The sequence below is a fragment of the Pteropus vampyrus genome, unplaced genomic scaffold (assembly GCF_000151845.1).
Source record: "Pteropus vampyrus isolate Shadow unplaced genomic scaffold, Pvam_2.0 Scaffold6, whole genome shotgun sequence".
Lineage (NCBI taxonomy): Eukaryota > Metazoa > Chordata > Mammalia > Chiroptera > Pteropodidae > Pteropus > Pteropus vampyrus.
In genome coordinates this window covers 7,861,451-7,882,982 of record NW_011888787.1, presented here as the reverse complement: position 1 = coordinate 7,882,982, position 21,532 = coordinate 7,861,451, and the positions used below count along the sequence as shown (strand labels likewise).

The following is a 21,532-nucleotide window of genomic DNA, read 5'->3' as shown; positions in this document are numbered from 1 at the left end:
ATTAAATAACAGGAAGAAAACATTTCTCTTTCAGATGAACATTATCCCCATCACCAGCACTTCCACGCCCCCAGAAAATCTGAAACCCTTCCCTCCCAGTTTAGGCTTTAATTCCTATAATTTATATTATAAAAACAATAATGTTATTCTCATTTATGATATATAAATGCATAAAATTGAAATCGTGAATTAATAATGTATATAATGTGCTTTTTAAATAGGCAGATACATAAAATTTATAAATTAAATAACAGGAAGAAAACATTTCTCTTTCAGATGAACATTATCCCCATCACCAGCACTTCCACGCCCCCAGAAAATCTGAAACCCTTCCCTCTGAGTTGAAAACTGTGACTTTACCCAGCGGGGCTCCCTGCAGATCCCCTTGTCAGGCTAGTCTCTCCACCTAGAAGGCTTTTTGTTCCTGTGATAAATATTTATTGAGGATTTAGCATTTGACACACACTATGCTGTGCAACGTATCCCCCCACCCCAGAGAGAAGCAACTGGTTCTTCCTCTCAGGGCCACGGCCCCCCGAGTTTGCACTTCCATCGTTATTTTGCGATATGTGAGTTGTCTCCTTCGCTAGACCTTGCAGCGTAAGTCAGGGATCCTTTATCTTGTTCATCTTCGTATCTCAGTCACTGGCACCATGCCCAGCATCCAGTAGGAACTCAATTCATGTTGATGAATGAGTTTATAAATGAATGACGATAACCCAGTGTCTGAACATCACAGATGATCAATAAATATTGGTCGAAATGCGACTGAATTGCAAGTGCAGGGCACAGAAACAAAGGCAGAGAGAATTTGGAGGAGAAGTTGTTGAACACTGTCAAAAAGATACAAAAAAGATCAAGGAGGTTGAACACTGGTGAAGTCGTGGCGGGGGGAAGTGGGGGGAAGAAAACATTGGATTTAAAAAAAAAAAAAAAAAGGTAATGTGAAATCCTAGAATAAATAGCCCTTGACAAAATGTTTATCACCAAACCAAATGAAGATCAGTATTTACTTATGCTCAGAGTGTCTGTGGTATCTTTTTAAATCCAGTTATTGGGTAAGCACCTTTATACCCTGTGGTTTATTATGCCAGCCTTCACTAACTAGCTACTTAAAATGCCCATACGTTAGTTACAAAAGCTTAAACATCTCCTCACAACCGAATTTTCTTCGTTTTAACCATACAATTATCTTTTCTATGAAAGGAGGGGCCCACTAGCTGATGTGTTATCAGCCCAGATACCTTCCCCCTCCATTCATTCTACAAACTGTGCTGACAGAGTCCATTCTTCCGCTAATGGGGAAGCTTTTGTTCTTAGAGCTTGTTCATGATTGTGGCTCCATTTTTTAAACCTTAAATCCTAGACTTGCCTGGATTCCCAGGGCAGGTTAACTCTTGGCAAATTCCTTTTGGCAAACACTTAGAACCTTCCTGCCATTTGCTGCTTCTGAAAACAGCACTATCGTGGGCAAGGAGGATTATCTCCCGCAAGTAGAAACATTGCCCATGGTAGTTTCCCAGAGCATGGGAACCCTGGTTTATAGTCTGTGGTCGAATTAAGTAGAGGGCTTCTTTACAGAGTTTGCTAGCATCTTTTATATGCAAAGATGCATGGGGGTATGGGTAGAGGCTTGGATAATATGGTATGAAGTGTTTTCTAAACTCATTTGACTCTTTTTATGGGATGTTGGGAAATACTGCATAGATTATGTTCATTCATTTACTCAACAAAGTTTCATGTGTCAGTTATGTGTCTGGCAGTGTGCTGAGAGCTGTGGATAAAATGATAAGGAGACAGACACACAGGCCTGTCCTTATGAAGACTTGGGGGAAGATAAGCATGACTCAAACACACTGAATTGTAAATCAAATAATCACAACAATTGTAAAATTGTAATTGTGACAGGTGCCATGAAGGCGAGGCATATCACGCGGCCAAATGAGAGCCTGTAATAGAGGAACTTCATTCTGGTCGAGGAAGGCTGCCCTGAGGAGGTGACCTGCAGCTGACACCTGGAGTATGAGGAGGAGTTCGAACGGTGATGAGGGTGGAGGAGAGCATGTTCCCCGAGGTGAAGGGAGTTCGATGAGTGAGTGGGACAGAAAGAAGGCCAGTGAGGGATGTGAAACAGGATGGGGCTAGAATGTTAGAAAAAGCCAAAACTTATAGGGCCATATAGGCCATGTTTGGAATTTTTGTCTTTATCTGAGGAGCAATGGAAGCCATCAGATTTGTGTTTTGGAAAGATCATTCAAGCTACTGAGAGGAGAACTGATTGGATGTGGGCCAGAGTGGACATAAGTGGACCGTTTAGAAGGCTAATGAACTGGTCTGGGATGATGGTAATTTGGTCCATGATGATGGTGGTGGAAAGGAAGCTGGAAAGAATTCATTCTCATAGGTTTAGATCAAGTCACTCTTCTCCTACAAGGCAGCTGAACTGACACAGAGCTGGCTTTGTAATAACACACAGACACCCATCCGCTTCACCAGAAATCTCTCTGCAACTGAGGGACTGGGGAGGGTCTGCTCTCACCTCAATTCATTCAAGCAAAGCATTGTCCTAGGATTAGCAATGCTCTCTGGAGCATCTGTCATTGGGAGCAAGAGAAAATCCCAGGGCTCTCGTTCCAATGCAGTCCCCACCTGTACCATGTTCTTTGGGGCCTGCCTGTCTTATCCTGTGTGACTATAGGTTTGTGTCCTGGCATCTGGGAATTGCAGAGCTGGGAGAGATCCTAGAGATCATCTTCACCCTCAACTGTAGGCAAGAATTCCTTCTACATACCTAAAAACATCTCAAATAAGAGTTAATCTATTCTATTCCTAATTACACTAATTATTAGGATCCCAGATACAGCTCTCTCATCCTGTCCCCAAGCCTTTGGAGTCTTTGGAGCTTAAACACCCATAATAATTCCTCACATTGTCATAGTTTACATCCTATCTCATTTCTTCATAATAGTTTCCATTTATAGAGAGGTTAAGCGACATGTCCAAGGTTACGCAGTAAGGAAATTTAGGGTCAGTGCCCTTAACAAAACATTGCTTGGAATTTAATCAGCATTCTACAGCTGCATTCTGTATTGTCTGGAATTTTACCATGAACATATGTAAGTCCCAACTGCCCCAGCCTGTACTGATCTTTCCTACTACTAAACCTTTATATTTGACTTAACTTTAAAAATTTTACATTTTAATAATTCATGGACTAATTTTAAGTATACCTGATTTTTGTTCCCATCCAAGCAAATTCTGGATAGGGATCGTATCATACAATTTCTCACTGTGTTTTCACTGTCCTGGGCACATAGAAGATGCTTAATAAATATGAATTAATTGAGTAGTTCAAGGAGCTCATAATTTTTTAAATGTCATGGAAATATTGTTTCTATTCATGCTACACATACACAAACATTTGCAGAAGTCCATTTTCTACTAGATGATTTATAGCTGTGTCAAAGGGCTAGGTTTCCCCAAAGTTGATCTCTTCTGGCTAATAATGGGCTCACAGAGGTGGCTCGTGAGATCTCAGGAGTTAATTGCACTTGTATGAAAAACTTTATATACTAAACATACCAGGAAATACCGGAAGCTACATCTTTTTGTCCGACTGAAACACGGTGACAGGAGTACACGCATTTTGTTAATTTGATGACTTCAAATTAGGTCTTTATAGGTGGACAGAATCTGATATGCAAGAGATGGGAAGACTATGTAGAATACACTATCGAGAGCTCTTTCAATTGGAATCTCCACCCAGCACAGGGAGCAGCAAGAGAACTTTGCGTAATACCCAAAAAGAAGCAGCAAATCAAGCTTTCACTGCCTCTGACTTTAGAAGCTTTGTCCAGTAATTGAGAATACCTGAATCCCCAACTCCTTTGCAAGACACCTAATTTTCACCTCTCAACTGCCTACAATCAAATGAAATACTCTCTTCCAGTTGCTATAAACCACCAAGGTTAAAGCACACTTCTTACAGCAGGCAGATACTAACATAGCTACTATGTATTTTCCCATTACATTAGAGATCTATGGAATTGTCTATAACATTTGTTCTAAAAAATGTCCCCATCAAAGTACTGTACTTGTTCACAACAACGAAAGAGAGAATGGATATTGGTTAGGCAACTAGTAGTGTCACCCATAGTATGTAAGGATGACTTCAAATCAAATGCTTTTCACAGACTTTGGGGTGGAGTTAGGGGTATCCTCCAGAGTACACGGATTTGCCTTAACCTACATGATTACTATGAGGATCAAATTGAATAATGTAAGCGAAATGTTTTAATTGAATCCTGTTAAGTACTACGAGCTTTACATGCATCATGTCATGTAATTCACCCAATGGGGAGTTGTTGGTGACACCAATGTCTGCTCTCCTCCTTTTCCTTAGAAATAAGACCACTGATTTTTGTCTTGGCTAAAGTAAACACAGAATACACTTTCTGGCCTTTTTTGTTTAAGTGTGGCGAGATGTCTACATTCTGGCCAGTGAGATAGAAGTGGAATTGTAGTGAGTTACGATTAGGAGTGTCTTAAAAGGAGAGAGACATCTCGTTTTTCCTCCCTTATTCTTCCCTGCTGGTTTACTGGAATGTTATTTGATGGCTGGAACTTGATTTACCATATCAGATCATGAAGCATCATAAGGATCACAGAGCTGTGCAATAGAAGGAAATGATCCATTCCTTGAAAGTTTTCTGAACCATTTAGAGTAAGCTGGAGATATCATGTCCCTTTACACTTAACTATTTCACTGTGAATTTCTAAGAACAAAGATATTATCTTAATAACCACAGCATAATCATCAAAATTAGGAAATACAACATTGATACATTAATATTAACTAATTTACAATACAGACTCAAATTTTATTAGTTATCCTAGTATTGTGTCCTTTATAGCTTCTGCCCCCAACTAAGATATAATATGGCATCGTGCATTGATTTTATCGTCATGTCTCTTTAAGTTTCTTTTACCTGGGAAGAAATTCAACATCTACTTACGATTAAAAACTTTTAGAAATTTAGGAATAAAGTGGATTTCCTTGATATAAGGATAACATAATGTGAACAAACAAAACGTGTAATAAGTATCATTCTAAATAGAAAAAAAAAAACATTAGAAACATTCCCTTTAAAATCCGAGTAAAATAGGAATGTTTGCTATCACTCTCTTTAACATTGTGTCAAAGATTCTAGTTAGCACAATAAAGCTGGAAAATCTTAAATTATAATGATTAGAAAGGAAGAAATACTCTTATTATTTGTAGATGATATGATTGTCTGCACAGAAAACTCAAAGTGATCTATATACACTAAGTTAATATAAATAATAGGACAGTTTAACAACTGGCTGTTTCAAATCACTGACAATAAATAGCATAACTTTAAAAAAAAAGCACCATTAATAATAGCAATGAATCATAATAAAAGACATGCAAGAGTACTCATAAATTATAAAATTTTGCTGAAGGAAATTAAATAAGACCTAATTAAATAAAAAGATATCCCATTCACAGAAAGACTTAATTTCATAAAGATGTCACTTTTCCCTAAATTAACTCATAGATTTAATGAAACCCCAATCATAGTGGTTCATGGAACTTGATGAATTGATTCTAACATGTATGAGAAAGAATAAAACTTTAATATAGTTGAAAATATTGGTGGCAGGGTTGGGGGAAGTGAAGGATTTCTTAGACAAGATACAAAAAGTGCTTACTATAAAAGGCTATTAAACTCAACCTTATTTAAAAATAAAAACTTTTATATATTAAAACACAAGTTAATTGAAAAAGTAAGCTGCAAACTAGAAAAAGATATTTGCCACATACCCTACAAAAGATTAGAATCAAGACTATATGAAAGTCTATGGCCATGCTACCCTGAATGTGCCCGATCTCGTCTGATCTCGGAAGCTAAGCAGGGCCGGGCCTGGTTAGTGCTTGGATGGGAGACCACCTAGGAATACCAAGTGCTGCAGGCTTTAAAAAAAAAAAAAAAAAGACTATATGAAAAACTTCTAGACATATGAAAAAGATATAACTCGGTAAGTGAAGGACACAATATCTATTTCATAGATGAAGAAACATATGTATAAAGCGATACACGACCTCACTAGTATTCAGGGAAATAAAATATCAAAACCACAAAGAGGTGCTATTTGACATCCTCTTGTTTGGCAAAAAAAAAGTTTTAAAATGCCAATAACGTGGATCAATAAAATCTCTTATACATTGCTAGTGAAACTGTAAATTGATTAAAAAACAGTTTAGAAAACAATTTGGCATTATTGTAAAATTGACCACTCAATATGCCCTATAATGCAGTAATTCCACTCTTAGGTATCCCATACCATCACCTCCCTATGCTATCCTAGAGCAATTTTCGCTTGTGTGCCTCAGGACACATGAATTAGTACTGTCTATAACAACATAAAAACAGGAAAGGCTCCGTATGTACATCAAAAGAAGAGTGGATATATAAATGGTGGTATATTCAATACAATGGAATATTTTACAGCAATTGAAATAAGTAAACTATAGCTTCATATAACATGGAAGAATCATAGTAACATTATGAATGAAAAATGCAAGTCTCAGAAGAATACAATATTGTTCAAATATAAATGTATATAAGTTAAAAAAAACAAGCAAAAATAAAACAATACTTTTAAGGTGTGTGTATGCACACCCATGTGTTACTGAACTCAAGGGGTTTGCCTCCATTACCACCTCTCGTTCTCGAGAACGAGAACGAGAGGTGGTAATGGAGACAGAGGACTCACATCCAAAGCTTATTGAGAACAAGAACAAGAACAAGAACAAGAACAAGAGGTAGTAATGGAAACAGAGGACTCACAGCCAAAGCTCTAAATCACTAAAAGGATGCTTAGCCATTGCTTATATACACTCTTTGGTTAATTACATGTTGATTTCTTCTTCCTTGGCTACAGTTATCCCTTGGGTTCTCGTCAAGCTCATCCTGTTTACAGCTACCTCTGTAAAATACTGTGCTACATTTTAACATTTAGCAAGAATAGCAATTTGCTAAGAACTGTCCAGATCTTGAGACCCTTGTTCTGCTAGAGTGGGTATGCACGCGCGCACACACACACACACACACACACGTGCACACACACACACACACATGAATTCTGTAAAATTCCATTAAAATATTCTTTAAAGTTCTTAAAACAAAATAAGGGATTGCTAAATATCAGATTCTGGATAGTAGCTACCTACTGAAGAAGGTAGGCAGTGAAAAGAGAGGAGCATTTAGGTAGATGTAAATTATCGGTAGCTTTCTATTTTTTTGGATCCGAGTTCTAGGTTCATGGGTATTCACTATGTTCTTGATAAATAAATTAAAGTTTAAAGGTCCATGGATGAACTGTTGATGACTGCGTGTCATGAACTAAGGATAATGACTAATCCAATTCTATATAATCAAGTGCAAAGAGAAACTATATTAGTAATAGTAAAATTTATATAGTGCTTAACAGATCCCAGGCACTAAATTCTTTTTATGTTTTATCTCATTTAATCCTCCAAGTGAAGAGATTCTATGATTATTCCTATTTTATAGAGGAGAAAATCAAGTCCCAGAGAGATTAACAGTATCTCTTCTGAGGCCCACAGCAGAGCTGGGATTTCATCTAGGCTGGCTGGTTCCAGAGTCCATGCTCTTAAACACTGCACTTTAAATTGTCTAAATAAATGAAAGAAGTAATTATATTAGGGCTTAGTCACCTAGGAGAAGTTATAGCCGAGTGCTTTCTGTAATAATAGTAAAGGATGGACCACATACATAGTTCTGGAAATGCGTACTAAAAACCACTGAATTGCACACTCTAACTGGGTGAACTTTATGGTATGTAAATTATACCTTAATAAAACTGCTGAAAAAAACCCACGTACCACAAATAAGTAAGTGTCTTTATAATGCAAACTGGGTACTAGTGCCTTCAAGTTGTACAGCTCCAAGGGGCCAACACTGAGGCCGGAATGGGCAGTGGCAGTTTTTCAGTGCACTTGGTTTTTAACAAGGCACTAAAAGATCAACATGCTGCTATGATTGATGGTCGGGGAATCTGTTGGTAGCTTAACTCTGTTTTCGTGACTGCTGAAAGATCCTCCTTGCCCAGATCAGCTGTTCTCACAAATCTGGCTATAGAGCATAAGGAGATCAGATGAAAGCTTGGACTGGACCTGAACAACTCCATTACCAGCACCAGAAAAAAGGTTCAAAGTCCTGGACTTCTAAATCATGGGTCACTTTTATCCTCTCAGCACTATCTGAAAAGCACATGTGTGAAAATATACTGATTCAACCTCTCTAAATAGCTTCGTATTTTAAAGAACACAAAGGAAATGAAAAAACAACTTATTTGACTACAGCATGGGTCAACATATTATGTCATTATCCATTTGTCATGAACACACACACACACACACACACGCACACACTCCATAGGCCATATTTTGGCTCTGTAACTGATAATGGAATCCAGGCCTTTTCTTTCTACCCATTGAACTTACCAATCCTCTTGACACCAGAAAGACTATTAATCATCTTAGGCAGGCATTTGTGCTGAAGCTAGCTATGGGCAGTAGCTTCCATCAAGCTTGCTGGTATTACAAATGGAAAGCCATTAAGCCTAGCAGAGACTCAGGCACTGCCACACATACTGGTACCAGCTCCCTGAATTCTCTCTTGTGTTCCCTCACTCCCTATCATGAGGTTTGGAAAACTACACTTATTTGGTCATTATCTTTTTTGTTGACCAGCGAGTTACCTAAGCAGGTCAGTTTAGGCCAAAAATAGTCAGTCTGGAGCCTGGTTTATTTACATTGGCTATTACCTTAAGTAATCAGTTAATGGCTTACACCTTCGATTTTGTGTTAATATTAACTTGAAATAGATTAAAATGCCCTGTGTGAAGTGTGTGTGTGTGTGTGTGTGTGTGTGTGTGTGCATGCGTTTTTACAAATAGTGTGTTGGTTTTTTTTTTTATCCCCTAGTATCCCGATTTTTGTCTTTAAATATCATTTCCACTAAAAGGAACCAGAACTCCTTGAAAAAATGACTGATTCCATGTTGGGGCAAAAAATGCACCAGATAAGCCTACAACAGAAAAATGAAGAGGAGGAACAGTGGGAAGAGTAAAGATGAAACAAGATTGGCATGAATTGGTAATTGTTGAAATTGGGTGTTGGGTACATGGAAGTTTTTTATAGTATTCTACTTTTGTATATATTTTACTTTTTCCATGAAAGTAGTTTTTAAGAAAAGCAAAAAATAATTTCTATTTTAAAAAATAAAACTAACAGCATGCACATGGTAAAACAAGTTTTATTTTAATAATGCATAATGCATACAATGAAAAGTTAAGTCTCTCTCTTACCAAGACCCTCAACACCCCCTCCTCAGCGTGATCTTAGTAACAATTTCCCAAGTATTCTAAACGAAGTTTCTGCGAATATACAAAAAATGCATATGCAAATACACATACGTATCATTTCTAGAACCACAAACGGTAGCATTGTACACAATGTTCTATGCTTTATAAAGTTTTATTTTAATAGCTAGTTTTAATTAAATGAGTATGTCTACATACTACAATACTATGGCTTTTTATGCTTTTATATTCTGGGCTTCTTTTTGATCTAATCAAGAGAGAAAAGGCCCACATCTTCACTTTCCTCAAAGTTATTTAGAAAGAGAAGGATGGCAAAGGGAGAGCCAAACAGGTCGCAGTATCTAATCTCAAAAGTTTTCAAGTTCAGATTTCAGTTGGGGGGAATTATTGCTATCTTAAAAATTGTCATGTTTTAAAAACATCTCAATTCTCTACTCCACATTGGACCTTGAGAGATGTGGTTTGACGAGGAATGCAAGAATGCTCATAACCTCTGCCCCAGAGGATACCTGGGAGGACTGCATAGATGGACTCGGAATTGCCACCCTCCACCAGATCGTGAGCAGCAGGACAGAGGTTGTATCTGTTCCAGTGTCGGTATCACCAGCACCTCGCTCAGGTGCTTTATTGTGACACGAAAAAGGTCTTTGGAAAAAAGGCAAGTTGGCTTTTGAAGGAGAAAATGATTGAGGGGAGCCCAAAGATGTAGATTTAGAGACAGCAAGGTGGTCGTGCCACTGGATTCTAAAACAGAATAACGGAGTGGGGCAGGGTGAGGAAGCTGCTGGGAGGTACATGAAGCCACAAAAAAAGATGCGACATAACTGACTGGAGCATAAATTACACTTGACTATCTAAAGGGAGGGGCATTGCATGTGAAAAATAAACATAGCTCCATTACAGGACTACGAAATCCAAAATCCACGTGAATTCGCAACATAAAACAGGAAGCCCACAAACACGTCCGCGGTGGCCAGACAGTCCCGCGGCCCGCGAAGCTGGGAGCGTCGGTCACTCCCCGCTAGGTGGCCCGGGGTACTTGGGCGAGAGTCCGGAGCGCCAAGAAGAGCTGGGCACCGGAGCGAGAATGCGTCTCGACTGCGCTGCATGACCGGATTGCCCGTGCTCCACCTCGGCACAGTCCGGGGCCATTAGTGTGAGCCGGGAATTCGTGAACTGTGAACTCCCGGCTCGGGCTGCTCCGCGGGCCCCAGGGACCATGGGCAGCGCTCTCTCGAACATAGGGAGCGGGGCTTTTACAGGTTGTTGTCAAAAACGCCAGAGGGACTAAGATGCTGTCGCTAGGCGCCCCAGAGACGGCTTCCACAGGGATCTGTGGGCTTGGGTGGCTGGAGGTAGGAAGTGGCGACTCCAGAACTTTCGAGCTCAGAAGGCCGAAGCACAGCCAAGTACGCCTGGGGACCGAACAAATGTTTGAGGGAAGAACGCCGAAAGCGCTGGGAGGCGGAGCTGGCCCCTGGTAACCACCTCGCGAAGTCTAAGTGACGTCGCACAGCAAGCGCGTTCCACTCTTTCACCTTCAGTCCACGCCCTCAGTACGTGGGCCTACCCCCTTTACGCGAGTGATGGACAGTTATTTCAGCCTATCAACTTCACCATCGCCATCCAATCAGATTTAAATTTCTTTTAGCCGCCGGAGGAGTTGAAAGAAGGGGTCGAAAGAGGGAGCGCTCTCTCTCGCGAGATTGCTGTGAGGCGGCCTCTCAAGAGAAAAACGCCAGACCGGACTGCCCGACTTCCCAAATAATGGGTTAAAGGACGGGGTCATAAACCAATGAAAGGGACGAGAAGGTGGGCTCATTGCTTTCACCGCGCAAGAAGTACCGTTACAGGGCACACTTTTTGTCCAATCAACGCCTCCAGACTTTGGGTCTGGTGACGATAGAGCGCGAGGGGCGGAGCTAAAGCCTGGCGCGAGGAACCGTTAAGATGGACAACGACTATAACCAATGAGGGACTCCGACTAAGGCGTTGGGAACCCAATAACAGTGGTGCGGCGGGCGCCTTCCCGGAGCGCGGGGAGATGTAAAGACAGACAAGTAGTTTCCCCAATGAGACTGTAGAAGACTAGAGCTACTTGACCAATGAGGCCTGAGGGGCGGGATCCTTTGCCGCGGCGGAGTCCAAGATGGCGGCATGCGGTTCCGCTGTGTGAAACGAGCGCGGGGCGGCGGGTTAGTCAGCTCCGCGGAGACGACCTCCGACGACCCGCAACAATGAAGGGAAAAGAGCGCTCCCCAGTCAAACCCAAACGCTCTCGTGGTGGTGAGGATTCGACTTCCCGCGGGGAGCGGAGCAAGAAGTTAGGGGGCTCTGGTGGCAGCAATGGGAGCAGCAGCGGAAAGACCGACAGCGGCGGCGGGTCGCGGCGGAGCCTTCATCTGGACAAGTCCAGCAGCCGAGGTGGTAGCCGCGAGTATGACACTGGTGGGGGCAGCTCCAGTAGCCGCTTGCATAGTTACAGTTCCCCAAGCACTAAAAATTCTTCGGGCGGGGGCGAGTCGCGCAGCAGCTCCCGGGGTGGAGGCGGGGAGTCACGTTCCTCTGGGGCCGCCTCCTCAGCTCCTGGCGGCGGGGACGGCGGGGAGTACAAGACACTGAAGATAAGCGAGTTGGGGTCCCAGCTGAGTGACGAAGCGGTGGAGGACGGACTGTTTCACGAGTTCAAACGCTTCGGTGATGTAAGTGTCAAAATCAGTCATCTCTCGGGTTCTGGCAGCGGGGATGAGCGCGTAGCGTTTGTGAACTTCCGGCGGGCGGAGGACGCGCGGGCGGCCAAGCATGCCAGAGGCCGCCTTGTGCTCTATGACCGGCCTCTGAAGATAGAAGCTGTGTATGTGAGCCGGCGCCGCAGCCGCTCCCCTTTAGACAAAGATAATTATCCTCCGTCATCCAGCGTGGTCGGGGCCTCTGTAGGGGGTCACCGGCACCCCCCTGGAGGAGGTGGTGGAGGCCAGAGATCACTTTCCCCTGGTGGCGCAGCCTTGGGATACAGAGACTACCGATTGCAGCAGTTGGCTCTTGGCCGCCTGCCCCCTCCACCTCCGCCACCATTGCCCCGAGACTTGGAGAGAGAGCGAGACTACCCGTTCTATGAGAGAGTGCGCCCAGCATACAGTCTTGAGCCAAGGGTGGGAGCTGGAGCAGGTGCTGCTCCTTTCAGAGAAGTGGATGAGATCTCACCGGAGGATGATCAGCGCGCTAACCGGACGCTTTTCTTGGGCAACCTAGACATCACTGTGACAGAGAGTGATCTAAGAAGGGCTTTTGATCGCTTTGGAGTCATTACAGAAGTAGACATCAAGAGGCCTTCTCGAGGCCAGACCAGTACCTATGGCTTTCTCAAGTTCGAGAACCTGGATATGTCTCACCGGGCCAAACTAGCAATGTCTGGCAAAATTATAATTCGGAATCCTATTAAAATTGGTTATGGTAAAGCTACCCCCACCACCCGCCTCTGGGTGGGTGGCCTGGGACCCTGGGTGCCTCTTGCTGCCCTAGCACGAGAGTTTGACCGATTTGGCACCATACGCACCATCGACTACCGCAAAGGTGATAGTTGGGCATATATCCAGTATGAAAGCCTGGATGCAGCTCATGCTGCCTGGACCCACATGCGGGGCTTTCCACTTGGTGGCCCAGATCGTCGCCTTAGAGTAGACTTTGCAGACACAGAACATCGTTACCAGCAGCAGTATCTGCAGCCTCTGCCCTTAACTCATTATGAATTGGTGACAGATGCTTTTGGACATCGGGCACCTGACCCTTTGAGGGGTGCTCGGGATAGGACACCACCCTTACTATACAGAGACCGTGATAGGGACCTTTATACTGACTCCGATTGGGTGCCACCACCGCCTCCAGTCCGGGAACGCAGCACTCGGACTGCAGCTACTGCTGTGCCTGCTTATGAGCCACTGGATAGCCTGGATCGCAGGCGGGATGGCTGGTCCTTGGACCGGGACAGAGGTGAGCGAGATCTGCCCAGCAGCAGAGACCAGCCTAGGAAGCGAAGGCTGCCTGAGGAGAGTGGGGGACGGCATCTGGATAGGTCCCCTGAGAGTGACCGTCCTCGGAAACGTCACTGTGCTCCTTCTCCCGACCGCAGTCCAGACTTGAGCAGTAGCCGGGATCGCTACAACAGTGACAATGATCGATCTTCTCGTCTTCTTCTCTTGGAAAGGCCCTCCCCAATCAGAGACAGACGGGGTAGTTTGGAGAAGAGCCAGGGTGACAAGCGAGACCGCAAAAACTCTGCATCAGCTGAACGCGATAGGAAGCACCGGACAGCTGCTCCTACTGAGGGAAAAAGCCCTCTGAAAAAAGAAGACCGGTCTGATGGGAGTGCAGCCAGCACCAGCACTGCTTCATCGAAGCTGAAGTCCCCGTCCCAGAAACAGGATGGTGGGACAGCCCCTGCAGCCGCAGCCTCTCCCAAGCTCTGTTTGGCCTGGCAGGGCATGCTTCTGTTGAAGAACAGCAACTTTCCTTCCAACATGCATCTGTTGCAGGGCGACCTCCAAGTGGCTAGCAGTCTTCTAGTGGAGGGCTCGACTGGAGGCAAAGTGGCCCAGCTCAAGATCACTCAGCGTCTTCGTTTGGACCAGCCCAAGTTGGATGAAGTAACTCGACGTATCAAAGTGGCAGGGCCCAATGGTTATGCCATTCTTCTGGCTGTGCCTGGAAGTTCCGACAGCAGATCCTCTTCTTCCTCTGCAACATCAGACACTGCCACCTCTACTCAGAGGCCACTTAGGAACCTGGTGTCCTATTTAAAGCAAAAGCAGGCCGCTGGGGTGATCAGCCTCCCTGTGGGGGGCAACAAAGACAAGGAAAACACCGGGGTCCTTCATGCCTTCCCACCCTGTGAGTTCTCCCAGCAGTTCCTGGATTCTCCTGCCAAGGCACTGGCCAAATCTGAAGAAGATTACCTGGTCATGATCATTGTCCGTGGTGCGTCCTAAAGTCCATGTGTAACTTGTATTTACTACTTTGCCATGGTTTCTGTTTTGTGATGTATAATGGGATACAGCATCAGATGAAATTTTCTTCTTAATTAGTTGTTTAGTTGTAGCTTTTTTTCTTTTTTATATTTTTATAGACCTCTTTAAAATAGATGTCAGGACAGTTTAGCTGTTTTAAGTGAAAAGGTTGCCCTGAAGGCAGTAGGCGGATGGATTTACTTTAATTAGGAGTTCCCACTCTTAAGAGTAACTTTTCTCCTCTTTTAGTGTTTTTCTTTTTTAACTTTTAGCTTAAAAAATCCTCAAAGTTACAAAACCAAAATTTTGGAAAGTCAGAATTTGGAGAAAAGAGCCCACTGACTGTATAAAGATGGTAATATACACCTAAATATGGCTTGATTAGTATGTAAGTAAATAATTCCTGTACCAGAAATGTTATTTGTATGGCTGAAAAAATTTGATCAGGGATCTCAAAAGTATAAGCTGGCAAATTGTATAGTAATGTAATTATTTTAATCAGGTACTTGAGTATTTCTCTTAAAAATACAGTTTATTCTCAGAGAGTTTGCTTTAACATACCCATTTTTATCATTAGTTCTAGAGTTCTGTATCTCATATATGCACTTTTGGTTTGTAGCTGTAACTGTTCAGTAAAAATTGAGGAAGGAATATGTTACAAACCATATGTGTCTTATGCTTACACTAGTATGCAAGGAATGAGTAGGTGCTTTGAAAATCAGAATTCGTTGGTCAGTTATGAGTGTGTGGTGGTGTTTTTACTGACTTTTTCAGAGAAGTAAAGCAGGTACAGTTCTAATTGTGCATATTTCAGAATTTAAGTGTTTTTCATCAAAGATAAGTTTTTGTATCCACTCAGTGATTCCTGATTTCAATAATAGAAAGAAGAGTTGTCTGCAGGCTCATAAGTCATCTTTTGTTTCAGTGGGCATTAATCAGCCATACCTGGATTGCAGAATTTTTTAGTCATCGTGAAATGCCTTTGACGTGCTCTTTTTAAATTTTGCTTGTATTTTTATTTTCATGTTTAACAGTGATGACATTACATATTGAAAATGGAATATCTTTGAAATCTTGTGTTTAATATTTTTATTGGTGTCCAATCACAGAGAATTGAAATGTCAGTGTACGAAAACCCTTTTTTATTGTCTTATTTTCCCAGACATCTGGAATTAATTCAAAATAATTTAACCCAGTCTCATGGTTTTTTTCAAAACTCAAGATTATATCAACTTCTGAGTCTTAACAAAGGCTTTTCCTGCTGAACAGCAATTGATAATTTTTTTTTTTTCCATCGATCCCACTGCCCCTGCCCCTAGTTTCGCAGGTCATTAGGAAGTAAATTTCTCTCCCTCCACCCCCTTGATTTATATACCGAGGACTTTAAGGTCCTTGATATTTCATTATGATTGGAAACTTTAAGACCTTTTGGATCATGGTCGTATTTCTATTCTATGAAAGTGACTTATTGAAAGCCTGGCAGAACCCAACTGTTTTCTTTCTGTTATCAAAGCTGATAGTTTTAAAATAGCACCAATAATAACCCAGGGAAATGTCATATAATTTTTTATTTTCCATTATGACAGGTGTCTAATGCATGTCAGCATGAAAGCTTCATCACTGCTGTGTCATCTTTTTTGATTTTCACTATGCATTCAGAAATTTTCTTTTTAGGTTTGGCGGTTTTTGTGCGTGTGTGTTATTTATTTATTTTTTTTAAACTGGAAAAACTAAGCTATTTGGAGAGAAGGAGGGTACTAGGCTATGAGCACAAAGGCTCTTGGTTTGCCTGTAGGGAAAATACCTGAAATCCTACAGTTAAGACTTGGTGTTTTTGTTTTTAATAGGCTGCATTTGGCATGCTAATATGGAGTAGGCACCTGTTCAGAAACTAATGTAAGTGTGCAGTCCGTGCATACGTGGGGTCAAAGTACAGTTTGGCTAGATACATTTTTCCAGTTTAAATCTCACTAACCATTAACTTTTGAATATATTTGATAAGATGGCTGGACAAATGATTTTGCTCTTTTAGAGAGTGAAGTCCATGACATCTAATTTTATGATAATCCAAAGTGTGGGGTTTTTCCCTTTTTCTTTTCTCTTTTTTTCCCTTAAGTTGATGTGACAGCTTACTGAAGAGTACTGTGGTTTTTGCTCCATCTTTGAATCTTTATCTGACATCGCAGCTTTTGTTAGATTTGGGAAATTCGTGCTTCAGTGTTTATGAAACAGTGGCTCGATACCATTTCTAAATGTATGTATTATAAATAACTAATTATGTTTAGTTTGGTGCTTACAGAGTGCCATCATTTAGGTGAATCTCTTATTTGTGTTGCCCATTCTGTTGTGCAGGTTTATAATACTGGTAAACTATCTAAACCTTCAGAATGGAAAGAAAGCAAAAGTCCAACATTGTCTGGTTCCAGTTCTCAGTAGTCACAATTTCATAATCTCAGCATTAGGTGTTCTTTGTAACAACCAATTTTTTTTTTCTTAAAAAAAGCTTGTTTAGTCGATGTTTCTGGAACTCAGTTCAAATGAATGGAAAGACAATTTCTTCATGATATCATTTAATGATTTATTAAGTATTACTGGTGAAAAACATCAAGCTAATTAAGACTTATTTAGATCATAACTTAAAAGCTTATGGAAAATTAAGCATTCAGCTCCTATCCAGCTTTTAAATGTTGGTTGTAACTGGGATTCTTATAATTTTCCACACAAAAATTTAAATTCCTGGTTTAAGATGTATACTTTGACTGTTAACTGAACATAGAGTTTTCCCTTTAAGAATTACATCTTAAAATGTCCATCTGGCTGGTATAAGCTTTTGTCACATTTTGAAGGTAATATATTGTGGCCCTTCTTAATTAGATTATTTGCGATACAGTAGTAAAAGTAAGGTGTGCGTTTGTTGCTTTCAGAGTCAAACACTGTTTAAGTTTATTTAAAAACTATTTTATGAGCAGGTTTTTACTGACAGTGCTATTTTTCAAAAAAAATTTTAAATTCACTTTCTTTTAGACAGTGAAGTTGCTGCTCATTATGCAGGTATAGCTTGAATTGGTTTGGGTCCATATAGGGCCCATTCACCCAAAACTCTGTAGTTAACAGAATTAGGAAATCCTCTTGAGAAGAGGGTTTGTGTGACCTTTCATGTGAAAAAAATCTTTGGAGAGAATTTCTGGACATTTTTTTTTCTGTCTCTGCCACAGTGCATGGTTTTGAGGTAGGAGTTCGGTATGAGAAAAAGAAGAGAAGAGAAGTGGAGCTGACCTTGTTAACATCTGGTTATAGTGATATTCCTAAGGGGAGAAAATGATTGCAGGTAACCACAGTGAACTGTCTAGCTTAATGAAGAGTTTTCTATGTGTGATTTAAACATCATTGAAAGTAAAAGCCCTAAAGTGTTCTTTGGCTGTTTAGCAATTGTTTGTATGAATGTTTTTCTTAAAAGAAAATAATAGCTGTCTTTGGTAACACAGATGAAGGTGGATTTTTAAATGGCTTTATATCTTGACCCCTTTCTACAGTAAAGGAGCAGTTCTGTATTGCTCCATGTAAATTTCAGAATGAAACTAGAGGGGGCAAAAGTTTGACTAAACTTCATCTTTTTACAGTTTCATTTTTTTAAGTTATACATAGAATATATTGATTATAGGTTGATGATAAACTTGCTTTTTTCTGAAAATTTTCCAACATATTTTACTCAGTTACATGAGTATAAAGGGTGTTTTCAGCCCTATAATCTTCACTTAATTGCAGTCTTTAAAAAAATCCACCCTGTTGTTCTACTTGTTATTTGTTCATACAGTAAATTCATTTCAAGGTTTGTGCCAGTGGGTATTATTGGTGCTTTTTGAAGTCAAGGTGGACTATCCAGGAAGGTCTTGTTAATGTTATGTTCATCTATAATGGCATAGGGGAAATATATATATTTTTAATATTGTAAACATTTGTACTGAATAACCTTTTTTTCCCCCCTTGCAAGCAAAACTGGTGAACAGCGGATGAAGATACGGAATTCAAAGCTCTAATGGACCTTTTTGAAGAGAAGTTGTGGCTTATGTGGAGTTTACATGGGCCTCTTGATGGAAGAAAGCTAATCTGTTTAATATTTGTGCATTTTACTAAAATGGCAGCTTAAAGTTGTGTATCTGCTATTGTGATGCCAATGCCGGTGTTTTAAGTGGAAAAAAAATGACCTCTTGCTTTGTGCTGTGTACACAAGATTTCTGGAAAAGTAAAGAAAAACCCTTTTTATGGCTCACACAGCTTAAAAGTAGCTGTCACTCAAACGTGCGCTCACAGTTGAGCTGCTTTTGTTTTATTCTAAATAAATTGTTTCTTTTGAGGAAAATGTTTTTCTGCCTGGAAGTGAATTGACGGCAAACCTTTGACCCCTTTGTTTGCAGCTGAGGGGTTACTTGCTGCTGCTCAGATCTTGTATGTCTTGAGCAAGAAGCAGGGAGACCATCATTTTGACTATCGCGGTGTGTCAATTCTGAAGGATCACTAGTGTTACTGTGACCCCTTTGTTTGCAGTGAAGGGGATCTTTTGCTTCTCGGTCCTCAACTTGATGAGGAAATGGTGCTGTTTGCTGGCACGCAAGAAGCCGGGGCAAGCACCGTTAAGCCTCACCACAGTGCACGAGTCGGGGGCTTTGCTGGTTTGAAGAGCCGGAGTTGCTGAAATTTAAGTTTTGATTTATTTTGTTCACCCATCACGTTTGGCCTTAGTTTCATTTTTAATTTGAAGAAAAGTTTGCAGTTGCTTTATCTTGCACTTAACATTTGCACCAAATTGCCAAAAGAAGGAGAATGCTCCGTTTGCTTTTTAAATGTTAATGATGATGATGATGATGATGATGATGATGATGTTAATAAAGCCTTTCCTGACACATTTGAGGAGCTCCTTCAACTCCAGGGGCTTCTTACCAGATTTATGCAGTGATGGGTTTAGTTCTGAATGGATGAAGAGTTCCTGAGAGCTAGCGTTTGTAATTAGAACCGTTACTTGGTATCTGTGCCATATTTGACCTGTGGTTCCACATGCCTTGGATGTGCATGCACCGTGACGGTTTCATAGGTACGAACGCACACTCAGGCCCAGTCACCTCGGTTGGTAGTACAGATTGTGAGGAAAAAAAATGGAGGCATCCTTAAAGAGGAAAAAGTGTTTGCCTTTAGTTCCTGCATTATCCTGCACAGGGGCTCCTGAGCTTTGGAAGCTGTTCCCAGTACAGGAGAACAACTCCCCTGTTTGCAGCAGGAGACTTCGGTGCACAGTGACAACGCTGGAGTTCAAGAGGAAGCCAGCAGTGCTGCACCAGTGGCTTCAGACACCATTGTTTTTTGACAGTTTTAAACTTAACTAGTTGCAGACGAAGACCACCTTGAAATGCAGGCTTGTTGGGCTTGTTTTGAATTTTAACCTCGGATGGAAGAGCTCTAGTGCTGTCTGTCTCCATGCGGGATGATGATTACTTAGGCAACAGGTGATTATCAACAAAGGATGCCACGGTTTTACTCTGCAAGGTGGTGTTCCGGTGGCAAACAGCTGTATAAACTCTTGTAAACAGGTAAGAGGGTTTTTAGAGGTCAAAATGCATTATAATTAATAGGGTGAGGGCTTTTAATGTTTGGGGCATTTGTCTCTGGAAGTCTTTAGGTGCTCTGCTGCCGCTACTGGCTAACTCCCTTCACAGAAGTGTTTGTTGTATTTATAAAATTCCAGGCCAGAACTTTTGTTCTATTTGATATTTCTATTTTTTAAAATTGATTTTAACCTTTGAAAACGTTCTTTTAATGTGAAGCCAAAGTATTAAAATCCTGGCTATGGATTTGGGACATAAAGCCTTGATGTCCTTTAAAATTTTGACATTTTCCATTAAATGTGACCTTTACCCTTAGTGGTGATTTAATGGTGCTGGAAGAATTTACTGCTGTAAAAATGGTGCTCATTACAAACACTGATTTCTAAACTTCCAAGTTAACAATATTATAGTATATAACAAAAAAAAAAAAACCGTGTACTAACTAGACTAAGAATGATGTAGCCAAAATGGTTGGTTTTTTACCCTTGTCCCACAAGGAGATTGTAAAATTAGCCAGCTACAACTTGAGGAAGTGAATAGGCAATGTTGAGAAAAGTCTAGCCTTTGCTTGCTCTTAACCATCATTTTCATTTCCGTTTTGTCCTATAAGCCTTCTGAGCCCTTCCAGCCCCCCTACCCCCATTAATCAAGTTCGAGGCTTTGGCAGCTTAGTATAGTTTTTAGTTTATAAAAACTTATACACAACTTAGGTTTCTTTGCTTTATTTTAAATGGGGTCGAAATTTTTTAATAGGATTTTTCTTTTTCGTGAAATTTTTGTTTTTCATCCCTTTCCAAAGGGGAAAAGTGAAGTACAGTGGTTTTTGGGGTTTTTTTTTTTTTTTTTTTAGGTTCTCAGTGTGTCATATCTGCTTATGAGTTGGCTGCCATCTAAAGTTTTGCTGAATGTCTTTAAATGTCTTATACCTGTTGAGAATGTCCATTTCCAAGGTGTTTTCTCTCTCTGGCTTATTCACACTGAAAGCCCATTAAGTAATTTTTCCAATTAGTAAACATTTTAAATCGCTATAGCAATTTGAGAAAGATTATGTTACACTCTACATATTTGTGCATATTCTATGTCTTTCTAAGATCTCAGGCTTCATCTCAGAATAAGCAGAAAATATTGCAACAGTCCGTTTATTTGTACATGAAACCATATGCAAAATGAAAAGGTACACAGTATGACAATTTTTTGAAACTACTCATTAAATTATTTCCAGCTACACCATGAAGGAAAAATTACTAATTGGGTTGACTATTAGATCTAGAGTTCTGGTTTTATAAATTAGAAACTGCCCTTTTGAATTATTTGTGTGCTTTCTTAGTGTCTTTTAAATGATCTAAATTTAGGGTTCTACTTTAAAGGAAATACATGAACACCTCTGAATTGACTTGTGCTCATTTTGAAAGACTGGCTGTGAGTATTAAAATTGAAAATAGAGATTATCTTGATTTTGGAAAAACAACCTAGATTTTATAAATTGCCACTTCTGTAGCT

The 21,532-nt window shown here is 40.8% G+C and overlaps 1 protein-coding gene and 1 pseudogene across 3 annotated transcripts; both read left to right on the top strand.

The window, feature by feature from the left end:
• The first annotated feature begins 5,878 nt into the window (after positions 1-5,878).
• On the top strand, positions 5,879-5,997 carry LOC111745636 (annotated as a pseudogene).
• A 5,073-nt stretch (positions 5,998-11,070) lies between these two features.
• On the top strand, positions 11,071-18,799 carry RBM15 (RNA binding motif protein 15). Of its 3 annotated transcripts, XM_011367521.2 has the most exons (3): positions 11,074-14,406; positions 17,651-17,763; positions 18,427-18,797. In XM_011367521.2, the coding sequence occupies exons 1-2, from the start codon at positions 11,538-11,540 to the stop codon at positions 17,755-17,757; spliced, it is 2,976 nt and encodes a 991-aa protein (XP_011365823.1). In that variant the 5' UTR covers positions 11,074-11,537; the 3' UTR covers positions 17,758-17,763; positions 18,427-18,797. The 3 variants fall into 3 exon arrangements, with proteins under 3 accessions (XP_011365831.1, XP_023391692.1, XP_011365823.1); XM_011367529.2 differs by lacking the exon at positions 17,651-17,763 and having other exon boundaries at positions 11,071-14,406; positions 18,427-18,799; XM_023535924.1 differs by having other exon boundaries at positions 11,073-14,406; positions 17,651-18,799.
• The last annotated feature ends 2,733 nt before the right edge of the window (positions 18,800-21,532 follow it).